Raw genomic sequence first — 13827 nt, forward strand, 5'->3', positions numbered from 1 at the left:
ATTACGAACTCAGAAACAAGGATTTGGAAGGAAGATATGCAACCACTGTTGCGGAAAATCAAAGTGAAAAGATGGAGAAAAAAAGAAGAAAACATAGCTGAAAGAAACTCGCTAAAAATAAATTCAAGTAGACAAGGACTGACTTGGTGCATGGTATACGTGTATGTCACATGGGTTGGAACATGTATTGTTTGCCCCAACCGTTCCACCCTCGTTTGTTAATATATCCATAATACAACAGTTATATAGTGGAACTCTTCTTTAGTTTTCCACAATATGGGACTAAAGGAACATTTCATTCACCCATAAAATGAGTAAATATCCTTAGACCCTTGGATCCTTAGATCAAACACACTAAGACCAAAAATACTTTTAATTAAAAACCCATTTTCTCCGACATAACCATCCATGTTCTAACTTGAAATAAGCACCATATTTGTGACTTTAATTTGCACAAGAGCTATGTAACCAGTGTAAGATATTTGTATGTATTTTGGTCAAAGCTAAACACTGTTTGCCAAACCCTGGATCAATGGCACACTAATATATCGCAAGAGATAAGGGAAGCGATATTGTCGCATTAGATCTATCCCATCTGCGTGGTGAGCTAGCAGAATTTTGTTTGTGGTTAAACCCCTATGTCTCTATATTTCCGTAATGGGTAAGGATTAGAGAATAATATAAAGAGGGGAGTCCCTCTTCTCATCATAACTTGCATCGAGTATCCCATATACAGCAGAAGTTGAAAGAGAAGAGAGGACTCCATTCTCAATTGCTAACTGTTGGTTCTTGTTTATTTGCTGCGAGTTATAGAGCACTGTTAAGGCATGTAACAAGACTCAATCTTTGGTTTAATTATGATTCTAATCTTTGGCAAGATCTGTTTGTTTCTGTTGATTACAAGTATGTGTTTTGACATGAATTTTTCCTACAACCAGCACCTACAAAAAGTTGAAGGTAAGAAAAATGAAAATTCATGGTTTATATTCGGAGTAGTGTATACACATATATCTCACTTTCAGACACGTGTATGTAAAAAGATACCTGGAAAACATCCAGGCCAAAACATCAAAACAGGATGCGTCACGAAACACCAAATAAACCCCGAGGAGTTACTTTATCTCATCCCCAAAAGAGAAGCTAAGATCAACGGTGGAGAGAGAGTTAGCTGACACGGACTGACAGGGGCAGAAGACACTTGTCTGACACGAGCAGACCCCTCAACTACCCGCATTAAGCACTCTGAGCAGTGTACGTGTCGACCAACCTGTGGAACGAGCGAGGATGCCTCTGCGGAATCAAGGGGCAAACGCAGACCTCCGCGTGATGGACGCAAGGACACAAGAAGATAAGGTTCCGACGGTCTTCAGAGATGGGTCCCACATTTTAACCTTATAAATATCCCATCTCCACCAAGAGGAAGGGGGATGGAAAAAAGGCTGGAAGGGAGAGAGAGAGAAAGAGATTGCAAGTGTAAGTGAATCCTTTAGAAGAGAGAAACATGTAAACCCAAAAGTCATTCGACTATTCGTGTAACTGTGAAGAACATAGTAAAACAACAAACCCCGTGGACGTAGGCTTTAATGCTGAACCACGTAAACCTTGGTCTTATTTACATTTCAGCACTTTACATTTGTTTAGTTCCATGGATGTTTACTTATACGCTTTGTTTTCCTTATACTTATATCCCATGCGCAATCGCCTCGCATGGAGTTGTTAGATGAGGCCATGATAAACTCGAAGGTTTTTGAACCAATGAATCAACATCAGGATATCATCATCACGATCTCATTAGATAATGATTGGTTGTGAACATTTGGAGCCCTTCGTGGTTTGTGTGTTCACAAGTAGTGTATATTTCTAATTTGAGATGTCATTCAGCACGCCCAGGTAAATCCAAACGAATTGTTGTTGAAGTCGGTTTACAAAACCAGAATTCCGTTTATAATAACCCATTTGTGTTCTTCACTGATACCTGATGTCCAAATATACTAGAAAAACTAGAAGAGACTAAGAGTGAGTTCACAGTAAATAGAGGAAGAGGTGAGACTAGCTAGTTTAACAAAGAAATACCAAAAAGTAAAGGATATCAATTACTACTCTCTTTGTGGTGTGGTCTTGTCATTTTTTATGGAAAATGCAAGAAACTGCAAAGCAGTGAGGGGGAGGAGGAAGACTACACCTTTAAGGCTTTAGAAATAAGCAAGACCCTTGTATTTTCTTGTCTTGTCAATTTAATTAGAACTTCTTTATTGGGGCTGAAAATCATTTTATTGGATGGGTGAACGTGCTTTATTTGAACGTGAAAATCGATGTGTTGTACTTGTACAGGCACTTACCGCCACTTGACCATGATCTGAGAACGGTCGTGAGAACAATATAAATTCTCCAAGTGTCCTCTTAAATATTTTCGAAGTGACTACTGAGTTAAGGAGCAACGGCTTAATCCGAATCAATGTGCTGCTTGAAACTTTTCAATCAATGTACTCAATGCTACATTCAGTAGTAACCAATACTATAGACTGGCATGCATGATTCAGTGATAGTATGCAAATTGCATTGACTAGCAGGGCTAAAACTACGGGACGGAATAAACCAAATTAAATATAAAGATTCAGTTATGTTCAACGTATCCACATTCCCAACCATTCAATTACTTGAATGCGTTGAAAATCATAGACTGGAATCGGTTTCTTTCCAAGTATAAATGCTTCGGATTATTGGGAAGAGCCTTTTCAAGGAACTGTTGGAGTAAAATTGGAACAATCCAACTCCAGGGTAATAATTCGAAAAATTACATAGCAGCTGAACAAGTTCCTAGGAACATCCATATACATTAACAGAATTACTTAGTCTGAAACGATCATCACAGGGCTAAATACTGTTACAACACCTTATAGTATCAATTAACGCTTGATTCATACAATATATGCTTCATCTTGATCATCTAATCTTTTAGGCTCATGTTCGACTTTGTCGATTACCCCTGGAGTTTCATCATTGACTACCTTTTTCATCATCTTGTATTCTCCATAAAAGTAAGAACTGAAACCCCAAAGACATAATACCAATGCTATTCCTTTTAATCCCGTGAAACTTTCATGGTAAAATATGACGGCTGCAACTCCTATTAATGGGACTAAGAGTGCAGCGAGTATACCGTTGAAAAGAGCACTTGTGTAGAAGATTACGCCCACAGTTCCAACACCCTGCAATTGCCATATTATAGCGCTCATGACCATTATGATATAATACTTGGCTTTGCCAAGCTCAAAATCATTTGCTTCTCGAGGTATAGCCTGTGAAATTCATAAACATATTATACAAGTGTATTAGTACGGGGCATTGCTTGAGGAAATTTCCAAAAATATCAACTTTTATTTAGTTATTCCCAAAAATGTTGGGAATCACCAAAAATATCATCAGGGAACAAATAAGACAAAGTTTCCTACATATTTACAAGCATACCACCCTTTCAAGAATGGGTACACAATAGAGGTATTATCTCTTCTTCTTATTCTCCATCTCACTTCTTCATTACCGACAATCTCACTTCTTCTTCCTCGCTCCCTCAGTCCCTCTCACTCGAAACTTCTTCCTCTTCCTCCCAATCCAACCACCACGAGCACCACCACCAGATCCACCACCTCTCATCCGAAACAGCTCTTCTTATTCTCAATCCCACCACCACGATCACCACCACCAGCTCCACCACGATCATGTTATGGTTCGAGACCTTAACAACTAACAGGGACTCAAACCAGCAAAGAAATAAGTTGTAGAGAACGAAATTGAGAGGTGAATTAAGAGTGAATTGCAGAATAAGAACAAGGAAGAGAAGTTATAGAAGTTGTAATTATATTCATGATCTTCTGAGTTACAAGACTCAAGTACTTTTTAAGGAAACCAAACTAAATAAGGAAAAGCTAAGAAAGGGAAATACGTGTAGGAGGTGTGGAGTCACAACATCTCACCCTGCTTGAATTAAGACTTGTCCTCAAGTCTGAAACTCTGGAAAACGTAGTAGGAGTTCATCAGCGTCCTCCCATGTGGCTTCTGTAGGAGCTCGATTTTTCCAATGAATGAGCCATTTTGTGCCAGCAACAGTACCCTTTTTATACATCTTACGATCCAAGATTGATTCAGGTTCCCATTTGTCATAGTCCACTGTAACAGGTAGTTCAGTCTGAACAATGTCAGATGTGCCAAGTTTGAGTTTCAAAAGTGAAACATGAAACACAGGATGAATTTTACTGGTAGCAGGTAACTCCAGTCTATAAGCTACGGTGCCAATCCTTTCAAGAATCTTAAATGGTCCATAAAACTTGGGTGAAAGCTTGGAAAAGGATGAGGTTGCAGCAGTTGTCTGACGGTACGGTTGTAGTCCGAGAAAAACCAAATCTCCAACTGAAAAACTTCGTTCTGTTCTATGAGCATCTGCATAAACTTTCATTCTGGATTGAGCATCTTGTAAGTTGGACTTCAAAATCATCAAAACTTGATCTCTATCTTGCAATATAACATCAACAGCATGTACAGTGGTAGAGTTAGAGATATATGTCGAAATCGTAGGAGGAAGCCTGCTATAAACTGCCTGATAAGGACTCATCTTGATGGCAGTATGAAAGCTAGTATTATAGCACCATTCAGCCCACGGTAACCATCTGAGCCATTCACTAGGTTTAATATTAGCCATTCACTAGGTTTAATACTAGCACTCCAAAGTACGATTTGTAACCTCAGTTAAACCATCAGACTGAGGATGATAGGCAGAACTTCGACAAAGTTGAGTGTGCTGTAGTGAAAAAAAAGCTTCCCAAAATTGACTCATAAAAAGTGAATCTCTGTCACTGGTGATGCTCTTAGGCATTCCATGCAAACGAACTATTTCTCGCACAAAAACCTCAGCCACAGTGTCAGCTGAATAAGGATGTATGAGTGGCACAAAATGTGCATATCTGGATAAACGATCCACCACAACTAAAATAGATGTCCTTTTTTTTATGGTGGTAATCCATTAATGAAATCCATAGATATATCCAACCAAATATCCGTATGAATGGATAAAGGATGCAGTAGGCCTGGAGGAGATATTGATTCTGCCTTATTGCGTTGGCAAACGTCACAATAAGAAATATAGTCTATAACTGTCTTCTTCATGCCAGAACAATAATTTTTTTTTTGAAGACGCTTATAAGTACGTAAGTATCCTGCATGTCCACCAGTTGGAGTGGAATGAAACTCACTCAATAGTTTAGAGCACCATAAGGAAGTAGAGACAACAACGATTCGGTTTTTTTAACGAAGAATTCCTCAGTATAAGAGTAGTGTGGCAAACAATCTGGTTTCGCACGCAATTTTCCAATTATCAGGCTTAATGCAGCGTCATTATGACATTCCTGGACAATGTCAACAATGCCCGAAAAAATTGGAGAAGTAATCGCCAATAATTGACAATCATTAATACGAGATAAAGCATCAGCCGTCGTATTTAAAACTCCATACTTGTAAATTATCTCATAATCATAACCAAGCAACTTGGACAACCATTTCTGTTGTTCGATGGAAGAAATACGTTGTTCTAAGAAGAATTTGAGGCTCTTATGATCGGTGTAAATCTTAAAATGTCGACCAAGTAAGTAAGGTCTCCATTTATTAACCGCATTAACAATGGCCAACATCTCTTTATCATAAACGGAGAGATTGATATTCTTACCTGAAAGAGCTTTACTGTAGTAAGCAACATGCCTCTTGTCTTGAAGTAAAACCGCTCCCAAGCCATTTCCAGAAGCATCGCACTCCAAAAAAAAAACTTTGGTAAAATCTGGTAATGCCAAAACAGGTGCACTAGTTAAAGCTTGCTTAAGATGTATAAAAGTCGTAGTTGCCTCAGGAGTCCAGACAAAGGCATCCAACTTAAAAAGTTGTGTAAGTGGAGCACTGATCTTGCCATAGTTTCTGACAAACTTGCGGTAGTACCCAGCTAATCCTAAAAAACCTCTCAAAGCTTTCACAGTATTAGGAATGGGCCAATTAGTGATGCAAGATATCTTATCCGAGTCTACAGAAACACCATCTGAAGAAACTCGATGACCCAAATAACTGATTGACTGTTGAGCAAATTCACACTTTTTCTTTTTGAGAAAGATTTGATGTGCTCGTAAAACCTCAAAGACCAAAGTAATATGGTGGATATGTTCAGATTCAGACTTGCTGTAGATAAGTATGTCATCGAAAAATACCAACACAAATTTGCAAAGAAAAGGTCTGAGAATTTAATTCATCAAACTCTGAAAAGTCGCAGGAGCATTAGACAATCCAAACGGCATCACTAAAAATTCATAATGTCCGTCATGTGTGCGAAAAGCTATCTTATGTATATCATCAGGATGTACACGAATTTGATGGTAACCAGATCGCATATCTATTTTGGAGAATATAACTGCACCACATAATTCATCGAGAAGTTCATCCACAATTGGAATGGGAAATCTATCCTTGACAGTAACCTTATTAAGAGCTCTGTAATCCACACACATACGCCAAAAACCATCCTTTTTTCGAACCAAGAGTACTGGAGAAGAAAATGGACTAGAACTAGTTTGAATCAAACATGTATCTAAGAGTTCTTGAACAATCTTTTCAATTTCTGCCTTCTGAAAATAGGGGTATCTATAGGGTCTAACATTAACTGGTGCTGTATTAGGCAGTAAAGGAATACAATGATCATACTTTCTCGGAGGTGGTAAAGCAGTAGGTGAAGCAAACAAATCAGAAAATCGTAAAAGCAATTCAGAGACTGCAGTGGGTACCTGAGAGTGAATTTCTGGAGTAGTCGGAGATGGCATCAATTGCAAGAAAAAACCATGTTGAGTATCTTGAGAGACCTTGTGCATGAAAGAGCCATCCAATAATAAAATGGAAGCAGAATTGTTGCTTATTAACATATGTTCTCGATCATTGGCAGTAAACTTCATATGTAATTTATCAAAATCCCAAGAAATATTACCTAAGGTTCTCAGCCAGTCCACCCCAAGCAATGCCTCACAACCACTCAATTCTAGTAAGAAAAAATCAGTAGTGCACGTAATTCTAAGGAAACAGCAGAACAAAGTCCTTGCATTTTTAAAATTCCTCCATTACCCACCAAAACATTCATATGATCAGCAGCTGTCTTCTGGAGAACACCACATCGCTTAGCAACAGAAGGATGTAGGAAATTATGGGTTGATCCTGAATCAAGTAAAATAGTGAGTGTGTGACCAGCAATTCTACCAGTAACACGCATAGTGTTTGGAAAAGAAGTGCTGGTGAAAGCATGGAATGAAATGGTGGGACCAGAATAAATCTGATTTGCAGCCGCAGGAGTAATTATCTCGTCAGTAGGAGACGCAGGTGGATAATCATCATCTTCAACATGGACTTCTGGAGTCATATCTAAAATCAATAATCTAGAGTTCAATGGATTTGCACACACATGTCCAGCTTTATATTGTTCATCACAATTGAAACATAGGCCTTGCTCACGTCGTATCCGTTGTTCCTCGAGAGATAAACGTTTAACGCCAGATGGAATGGTAGACTTCTTAAAAGATGTATTAGCTGGATCAAAGGAAGGGGTTGAAGAAGACGCCTGTCTGTAAGGATTTTGTCTTGCAATAGATTTGTAAAAATATGGGTTAGACAGTAACACATCTTCTTGTTTAATAGCCTTTTGAAAAGCAATAGCCAATGTGGGTGGCTCAAAAATTTCCACAACAGATCGTATTTCTTTCTTGAGAGATCGAACAAAGAGGTCAATGACATAATCATCTGGTAAATCTGTAACGAAATTTAGAAGTTGTTCAAATTCTCGAATGTGATCACGCACCGAACCTTGTTGAAGAATTGTGGACAACGCTAGACGTGGATTGGAAAACTTCTTATCAGCAAAACGTTCACGAACCAGTGAACAAAATTGTGTCCATGTAGGATTAATGAGCTTTGGTTGAATCCAGCGATACCAAGCATTAGCGTCTCCTTTGAAGGAAGAAGTAGCAATATCAATTTTTACAACTTCAATTGTATGATGAAGCCGAAAATACTGATCTGCCTGAAAGATCCATCCAGCAGGATCCGTTCCATCAAAGATAGGAAACTTCAAGTTATTAGGTATTGGAGAACCAAGAATACCACTGCTACCAGGGGTACCGTGAGTGTTACCAGAAGAAACACTGCTGCCATGAGCACTATGCAGACCAGGAGAAGGGGTATTCAAAGGAAAACGTGTAAGCAAGATTGATGCCATGTTACGAGTGAAAGTATCAGCAAGATTGGTGGTATCTTGTGTGTGTTTTTGCAGCAAGGTACTCATCTCTCGTCGATGTGCGGCTAAGATAGATTCCAAACTGGTATTATGCAAAGTTTGTGTTTTCTGAAGAAGTTCATCAATAACAAATTGGCGAGATTGATCTACCTTCTGAGAATTCTCAACAACAGTTTCCATAAAATCATGAACAGAAGTATCCAGGGTTTGTATGGTAGATATAAGATGGTTAACTTCATCCGTGAGTGTCATGATGCGGAAGCGTGAGCAAGTAAAAATTTTTTTTTGGGTGTTTTGAGATAAAGACCTAACCAGTTCTGATGAAAGATGTTATGGTTCGACACCTTAACAACTAACAGGGACTCAAACCAGCAAAGAAATAAGTTGTAGAGAACGAAATTGAGAGGTGAATTAAGAGTGAATTGCACAATAAGAACAAGGAAGAGAAGTTATAGAAGTTGTAATTGTATTCATGATCTTCTGAGTTACAAGACTCAAGTATTTATAATACCATTGCTTGGTAAACAAGCCTTCTAGTTCATTCAATAACTACTTTTTAAGGAAACCGAACTAAATAAGGAAAAGCTAAGAAAGGGAAATACGTGTAGGAGGTGTGGAATCACAACAGATCACCCCACCAGCTCTTCTTCTTCTTTTTTTCTTCTTTTTCCAGAAACTATCATAGTTAGCATCATCCACACCATGTATTCGCAATACATTGCTTAAAAATTAGGTATTTTATCTCCTTACAGTTCTTTGATTTTGATTTCGAATTTCTTAATACATTTTTGATTTTGATTTTGAAATTAGGTTTACACGAAATTTACTTCGAATTGTAATATGAATTGGGTTGTAGTATTTTTTTTTTTTTTTTTGAGCACCAACTTGTGTGGCGGATGAATACGTTGTTACTGATGGATGATGGAGTCGCTGTTTTAATTTCAGCTGTAGCCCGTAGGAACATTTATGTTACAAGATTTCATCCCTTGTGTCTGTGAAATTGTAGCTAAATGATAATCTTAGATGCATATGCCTCTTGTGTCTAGAAAATCAATTTTCCTTTGCATATCCCTTGTTCTTCTGAGTATTTCAGCTGAGAGCCTCCCTTGAACCTTTGCCAGATGGATTCTTCTTGTTGGTCTAGTATACTTCTTGAAGTTTTCAAAACCTGGAGGTGGTTCAACAAATGATACTGGGTCTACCAGTTTGAAAGCAGAGTTAGGATTTGTCACAAAGTTTACCACCTCAGGAGGTCCATGGATAAAATGGAAGCTACTTGATTGTCTTCCTTTCTTTTTGAACTCCCTCCCATTTTCATCTCATGTTCGTTGTATCTTCAGTGCTGGTGACATCTCTTCCCCTTCAGATAACTGCCTCTTCGAATGAACATTTTCAGTTTCAATTAAGGTCTCATGAATTAAGATTCCTAACTTGAAACTTGGGGCTGGGCTCTCATTTGCTAGCTCTGCTACTGAATCAGTTGATATGGTAGTCTCTTTATCAGGATGAGACTTACTAGTTTCTCCTCTCTGAAAGTGTTTTGGTTCCGTGAGCAAGTAGGTTGATTCGCTGTTTTAATTTAACAGTAGTAATGTTATGAAAACAATAACCCCAATGTTCATTGGATAGCTATGTTCAATGATTAATCATTTTCCTTTGTCAATGGTACATTGCGTTGGAACTTAACTAGTCTTTTGTATTTGATTGCAGCCCTGTAGAGGAGTCAGACTGAGGGTTAGTTATATTTGATTCAAGTGTTGTGGACTGGATTTTTTACAAGTGGTTTTCTGTCGTTTCAGTAAGACAAAGCGGAAAGTACTAGTTACTGTGGGTTTCAGTTTCCATGTTATTACTATGCTTTACAGGTACGACTTTCTAATAGCTTACACTAGCATCTATTTCAAATAAATTACTCGCTTTTCTAACGAATTGCTTATCTATCATGCATTATTTAATTTTGATTTAAAAGTTTCTTTGTCGGGTTTGGCATTGCTAACTTTTCAATTCCTGTGCACCTTTACATTCCTTGTTCATGGAACTAATAAAAAATGAAATCACAAAAGGAACTTAGTTTCAATTCCTGTACACCTTTAATCTATCAATAATTGGGCTTGCTTTAATCTTCCATGGTAGTCTGCTTGGTTGATATGTTGGTGCAATAGGTCATGGTAGCCTCGCTGTTCCTTTCCTTTAGTCTCAAGATGATGCAATTAAAGAATTCAAAGCTTGTTTCAGCACGTCATTGTTTTTGCAAGTGAAAATTTTAACAGTAGAAATGTTATGAAAACAACAACCCCAATGTTCATTGGATAGCTATGTTCAATGATTAATCATTTTCCTTTGTAAATGGATAGCTTTCGTCTGAAAACCTTTGTTTTCGTGTATGTGCATGTTCAGGTTCGACTACATATTTCTGAAAACCTCTGTAGAGTCTCTTATTCTTGATTTATGGCTCATTGTAGTTATCATTTTTAATTACATAAGGATTTCTCTATAAATGTTCTTGCTGCTCTTGTATATTTAACTAAGTTTCCGCAAGCACCACTCTTTCGCCATTAACTCCTGCTGGGAATTGCTCACCCCTTTTTCTCTGTTTTTTTTTTCCTCTCACAGAGTATGAGAGGAGCTTGGAGCAGTAAGTCGGAAGAGCTTACGGCAGGCCTTGGAAAGCATAGAAGTTAGTATTTTTCTCTTGTTTAATATGTATACCACGGGGATGAATCTGGGGTAGTTTTAATCATAGTAGCAAAACTGCATTTTGAACTTGGGTTTGGACACGTATATTTATGTCTGTATAAAGTCCCACTTATGTATTCCTATGTGTTTATCTGATACTTGGGTGGTAGTGCATTTTGAAGTGCCGTACTATGTTGAAATCTGTCGAGCTTAATTTAATCAGTCCCCTTGTTATTTCACTACCCAAGTAAATGCAGTTTCAAACTATACTAGTACAACTTCTTTTTACGTATGTATATATCAGCTTCTTTTGATATTTACTTATTTAATTTGATGTATATATACATGTGGGACTGTTAGTAGAACCTGTTTACGGGATTATGGTGTTCCACAAGTCTTGTCCTATGTATGTATCACATTATCTGGTGGACATCATTTGCATTTTTATGAACTGAATCATTTCCTCTAAAATTCTAGTATATGTTTTAAATTTGGTTCTCGTGTTATTATTTATGTACTTACTTTCCACCCTTCCATATGAATTCGTATTATGAGAATATTATTTAATCGTTGAAATTATTTCAGTAAACTAGTGTATCTGTGTTGTTCACCATTTTCTGAAATTGTACTGTTTTAGGTTATATACATTTTCCGTTGCCAGATTATTTCTCAGGCACTTGAGATACAAATGTGACAAGTCTTCATAGACTCCTTGTGCTTGATTTCTAAAATGAATGCTTTCTCTTAGATTTTGATATGCAGATCAAATCTAAGATGAATATCATTGATTACAAAAACATTATTAAGATTAAATCAATGATAAACATAAATAATCATAAATAAATTAACCTACATACCAAAATCAAATGGAGGAGACAAATATTAAAGTGGTTCGGCATTAATGGCCTACGTCCACTGACAAACCCCGTAGGGTGAAATATTATTGATTTTCAGATGATTTCTCTGAGATACCTTACATTTACATTGTAATTCCTATTTATATGAGTAATAGGATAAACAAGAATGAGTAAACCTAGAACAAACTTATTGTGTTGACTAGGTGAAGCTTATCTAGAGATTTACATGCTAGATTTGTTACTGACTTGGTCTTCTTTTGTTACCCACTTGGTCTTCTTATGTGCACATACCTTGACTCCAGTATCCTAACTTGCCATATATTCCAACACCCCCCCTCAAGTTGGACACGGAGGGAACTGAAGTGTGCAACTTGAAAAGAAACCTTGTAACCAAACTTTGTATAATGTACTTCGACCATGGCATATGATCTTCATTCACGGACCTTGCTATGATCTTCATTCACGAACCTTGGGCTTTCTTAAAGCCTGCAATTTGAATTTTTTTTTTTTTTTGTTTTCTTAAATATCTTCTTCCACGGGAGTTCATGAAAAGCCTTACGAAATATACGAGAAGGTAGGACAGATTGAAATTAAATATTTCATGATAAGAAAATTTTGGAATGAGTCAAATCTCCCGTGATGTGCGAAATATTTTAGAAAATAAACGGCTATTAATGCCAAATCGACCAAACATCTGGACTTGCCTAATAAGCACCAGAGAAGGGTAAGACAATTGTAAATGGGTTTGACTGAATAAGTAAACAAATCCCAAAGTTTTGTTTTCATCTTACCCTAACATACGTAAGAGACCTCATTCCTTTTGAATAAGGTTTGCTGTGATTATGGGATCAACCATGAGAAACTACTTGTGATTGTAGTGGAAAATACGAGAGATTATACCAACAAGAATGATAAACAATTATTGGAATAAAAACGGTTTGGATGAGATGAAAAACAGATTTTGATAAAAAAAAAAGATTTGATCAAGGACACAAAAAATCAGATCTGATTATATCTCATGGACACAAAAGATTCAATGACCAGAAAGGGAAAATGGATTTGATTTACATCATAATCAGACTTAAATAATCAATGTTTAGGATATTTGACTAAACATGAGAGATATATTGGGTGGACTATAGAAAATATGGAAAATATTTTCAGATAAATATTAGATCACCAAAATATTGTGATTTTGGGAATGAATTAATCAAATAATCAATGTTTAGGATATTGATTTTGATTATGTCGAGAGAGAACAACGGTTTAGAGTTGTTGTTTAATATATACCAAACCCATTTTCAATATGATTTCGCTGATCAAGTGACTGAAGATCAATACTACATCTTTGATTTAGGTAGGTAAATAAAAGAGATTAGAGCAGTACTAGAAGGCGATGACTGCGGATTAAACAAGATATACTATGTTGACATACTTTCACATAAATAAAGCAACATATTCCGGAGAAAGAATATATTAGATATACTCTTGAAATATATTTTGAACAAAAATGGAAACAGAATTGATTTCCTGGAATAGAAAGATATGCGAAGATTTTAGATATTTAAATCTAAAGAAAATGAAAGTTATTTTATAAGGAAACAAAAAATAACTTCATTGATTTTGAAAAATGGATGATTATTGTTTAGTTGCACAAAGTGCAACCCAAGGACAAATAATAGGGATCTTGCGGTGAACAATGGCAAGGATATTGATATTCAGAAATTCCTATTTTTTGGAATTGAAAATGTTAATTATTTCCGGAACTTTCAAAAGGAAATAACACCATTGACTTTCATGAAGAAAATCATGAATAGTGGTATCATGCGAGAGTATCACGCAGTGAAAAACAACAAGAAATATAATTGATAATGAAGACAGAGTTGCCAGAAACCAGTTAAGTGGTGAAGCAAACTATACGTCTGTTCACATGAAAGAATGATTTTAGTTTTGGATGATCGACTAAAATCAAAAAAAAAAAAAAAAAAC

At 36.7% G+C, this 13827-nt stretch overlaps 1 protein-coding gene across 1 annotated transcript; it reads right to left on the minus strand.

Annotated features, from left to right (window-relative positions):
- Positions 1-2918: 2918 nt before the first annotated feature.
- Positions 2919-3654, minus strand: LOC113294031 (purine permease 3-like). The gene is made up of 2 exons (XM_026542460.1): positions 3586-3654; positions 2919-3299 (listed from the first exon to the last, which is right to left on the minus strand). The coding sequence occupies exons 1-2, from the start codon at positions 3652-3654 to the stop codon at positions 2919-2921; spliced, it is 450 nt and encodes a 149-aa protein (XP_026398245.1).
- Positions 3655-13827: the final 10173 nt, after the last annotated feature.

Source organism: Papaver somniferum, chromosome 7 (assembly GCF_003573695.1).
Source record: "Papaver somniferum cultivar HN1 chromosome 7, ASM357369v1, whole genome shotgun sequence".
NCBI classification, from domain to species: Eukaryota; Viridiplantae; Streptophyta; class Magnoliopsida; order Ranunculales; family Papaveraceae; genus Papaver; species Papaver somniferum.

Coding starts and splice junctions, on each gene's coding strand:
- LOC113294031 (XM_026542460.1), bottom strand. CDS start 3,654: ATGAGAGGTGGTGGATCTGGTGGTGGTGCTCGTGGTGGTTGGATTGGG. Junction 3,300..3,585: donor GGAAGAGGAAGAAGTTTCGA/GTGAGAGGGACT, acceptor TGAATTTCACAG/GCTATACCTCGAGAAGCAAA.